Source organism: Opisthocomus hoazin, chromosome 2 (assembly GCF_030867145.1).
Source record: "Opisthocomus hoazin isolate bOpiHoa1 chromosome 2, bOpiHoa1.hap1, whole genome shotgun sequence".
NCBI classification, from domain to species: domain Eukaryota; kingdom Metazoa; phylum Chordata; class Aves; order Opisthocomiformes; family Opisthocomidae; genus Opisthocomus; species Opisthocomus hoazin.
In genome coordinates this window covers 7,000,763-7,003,864 of record NC_134415.1, presented here as the reverse complement: position 1 = coordinate 7,003,864, position 3,102 = coordinate 7,000,763, and the positions used below count along the sequence as shown (strand labels likewise).

The following is a 3,102-nucleotide window of genomic DNA, read 5'->3' as shown; positions in this document are numbered from 1 at the left end:
TATGGAACTATTTTCACGAGGGATAAAAACTTCATGTTCAGTTAGGAACGTTATTTTGCCCTTGGCTGTTTCTGTGGTATGTTACGACTTCTGCCTGGATAAGTTTTGTGGGTACTGACATTTGCTGCTTCTGTCGTTTCTACTTTCGACAATCATTTATGTTTCTTGTGCTGTTTGGATTACTTTTGTATTAAGGTACGGACACTGAAGTCACGCTGTAGGTACCACTTAAGAGCCATTCATTACAGATTCAAATAGTAGTTTATTTTAAAAACCTCTTAATTCAACAATGTATTAAACGTACACAATAAAGTCTTAAATTAACTTGTATATTGCAGCTAAATGGAACAGGCCTTACAAAACTTAAATACCATATCTTAGTCCAGACAGTGAAAACTTGTAATTACACTGTGTATCCTGGAAGCTTTTTTATTACAAGTTCACTGATATCCTTGTATTGATTAAGAACATGTAGTTCACCTAGAAAATCATCTGCTTTGTCTGACATACTGTTTTCCAGGGCACCAAGTTCAAGATCAGGCATGTCAGATGGCAGGTAAGAGCTAACTTGAGTTACCGACTGGCTTTTCCCTGCAGGCGTCTGCCCCTTCCCTATACTCAGATCAGTATCCGAGCCGACTTGTTTGCTTCTCAGTGTAGATACTTGCTTAATATGCCAATCACCCCTGTTCTCTCCTTTACTGATCTGTTGGACTTCCTGCTCTTCATCTAATAACCTTGCTCGAATGGACGCATCGTTAAGTGAATCGACAGATTCACTGCTGGTTTGCTTGCTGGTTTTTAAGTCACGGTTTCTCTTCGAAGACTGGACTGGAGATGAAACGGAAGGAACTGGCAGAAGACCTGAAGTACATTCAGCTCTTTGACTTGTCTTTGAAATTCTGGACCTGCTGGATTCCGAGTCTGTATCTGAATAACCTCGCTTCGGGCTTTCAAGCCACAAAGGCTCAGGACTGCTGTCAAGAGCTTCCGAGTCTCTGCCCGTACACTCAGCACTGGTGAAATCTTCTGAGTAAATGGTGTTCTCAGGACTAGCAACAAAGTCATCTGAGTAGATGAATTCAGAGTTGTTTTCAGCACTCTTGCTGGGGCTTGGTTTACGGTCGCTTACAACAGACGCATCATCGTGCTCTGTGGTTTTACGACGGATTAAGTGTATTTCTTCTACATTACTTCCCTTTGCATCTGATAGGAAAGCTGCTGGGAGCGGGGCTTTCGCATACTGTTCCTTGAGAGCAGATTTTAATACAGGTTCATCCACTAAGGGGGCTGTAGTGACTTTGCACGGGCGTTCCTTGTGTACACTTTCATCGTTCTTCAATAGACTTTCAACCGCCCGTTTCTGCAGGTCAGGGGACACATCTCCCGCCATGGAAACGCACTCTGCGAGAGCGCTGTTTTGTAATGAAGTCTCCACTGTTTTATCAAGCCCATTATTCTGCTTTGAACTGTCTCCCTTGCTATGGTGCCTGTACGAAACCACACCCTGTTCTCCGGCACTTCTGAGCAGCTTTCTTCTGGATAAAGGGCTTCTCTCCTTCAGCACCTCCATTTGCTTTTTGCGGTACTGCTCTCTCCTTTCAAGAATTACCAGCTTCTCAGGGTTGGTCTGCTGCAGCCGTAGCCTCAGTGTATTTGTCAGCCCGTACAACAGTTTCCTTCTTGGAGGTCGGTTTTCCTTAGTTTTGCCGTTCCTCTCGGAGCCTGTCTCACCCTCCGGTACAGCTCTCCGAGGTCCTCTCCCAGCCCGAGAAGACCCTGGTGAAGTGGCCTCTTGCTGGCCTCGCTTGAATCGAGGGCTGGCAGCTCCGTGGATCCCACTGGGCCCCTCCACAGGCTTTGAGGAGCGGCTGGGGCTGGGGGGCGGCGAGGCCACGCCACCGCTTCCCGAGCCCCGACGGTGCCAGGCCGGAGCGGGGTGCCGAGCAGCGGGCGCCGCGCCGCGGGTCAGCACCGCCAGCTCCGCCAGCAAGGCGCTGAGCAGCGGCAGCTGCCCCAGGGCGTCGGGGAGCTGCGGAGGGCTGGCGGGGCGCAGCAGCGAGGGCCCCGGCCCGGGGCGTGGGGGGCCGCGGTCCCGCTCCCGCTCCTGCGGTCTCCAGGCCTCGACGTGCTGCCATCTCCCCGCGGGCTCTGCTGCTGCCGGCGGCGGCGGAGGATGAGGGTCGCGGCTGTAATAGAGCACGGGAGGGCAAAAGATGTTGCCCTCCAGCTCCTCTTCCTCCTCCTCCTCTTCCTCCTTCTCGTCCTCCTCACCCCCGGGCTCCGGGGAGGTGGCAGGCGGCGTGGGGTCGGCGGCGGGGCTCGGCTCCTCGCCGGCCTCCTCCAGGCTGCTGAGGCGGTAGCGCAGGAGCAGCTCCCCGACGGGGCGGCCCGCCGAGTCCCGCAGCGGGAAGCAGCCGCGGCGGCCGCAGGAGGCGGGGGCCCCGGGCCGCCGGAGCAGCTCGGCGGCGGCGGGGGCCAGGGAGACGGCGCAGCTGCCGAGCAGGCGGGGGGGCCCCGGGGCCAGCCCGGCGGGCAGCGCCAGGAGCAGGGCGCGGAGCGGGCGGCGGCGGAGCGCGGCGCAGAGCGAAGCCCGGCGCCAGCGGAAGAGGCACCGCTTGCCGCGGCCGAAGGGGAAGGCCCGGCCCGGCGGCGGGGCCGGCGCGGCGGCGGCAGCGGGCCCCAGCAGCAGCGTGGGGAAGTCCAGCAGGCGCAGAGCCACGGCCGGGCGCAGCGCGGGGCCCGGCGCCGCCAGCCGCACCGCCTCCACCAGCAGCTCCAGAGCGAACAGCCCCTCGGCCGCCATGCCCCGCCGGGTCTCCGTCGGGACCCGCCCTCGCGGGGCTCCCTGGGAGCTGTAGTCCGAGCCGGGCCCGGAGCTCTGAGGGGGGGGTGCTGCTGAGGCAGGGACGGGCGCTGAAACTTGTCTTCTGCTTCTCGGCAGCCTCTGCCCACCCCGAGAGAAACATGGAGGTCAGCAGGTCGAGGGAGTTTCTCCTCCCCCTCTACGCTGCTCTAGTGAGGGCCCATCTGGAGCACTGTGTCCAGTTCTGGGCTCCCCAGTGCAAGAAAGATGAGGAGCTACTGGAGAGAGTCCAGCGG

General features: G+C 57.9%; 1 protein-coding gene across 1 annotated transcript; it reads right to left on the bottom strand.

Annotated features, from left to right (window-relative positions):
* Positions 1–282: 282 nt before the first annotated feature.
* Positions 283–2,806, bottom strand: MAP10 (microtubule associated protein 10). Its single transcript, XM_009934286.2, has one exon. The coding sequence runs from the start codon at positions 2,804–2,806 to the stop codon at positions 404–406; it is 2,403 nt and encodes an 800-aa protein (XP_009932588.2). The 3' UTR covers positions 283–403.
* Positions 2,807–3,102: the final 296 nt, after the last annotated feature.

Excerpts from the sequence above, each read along its gene's own strand:
- MAP10 (XM_009934286.2), bottom strand. The coding sequence starts at position 2,806 with ATGGCGGCCGAGGGGCTGTTCGCTCTGGAGCTGCTGGTGGAGGCGGTG.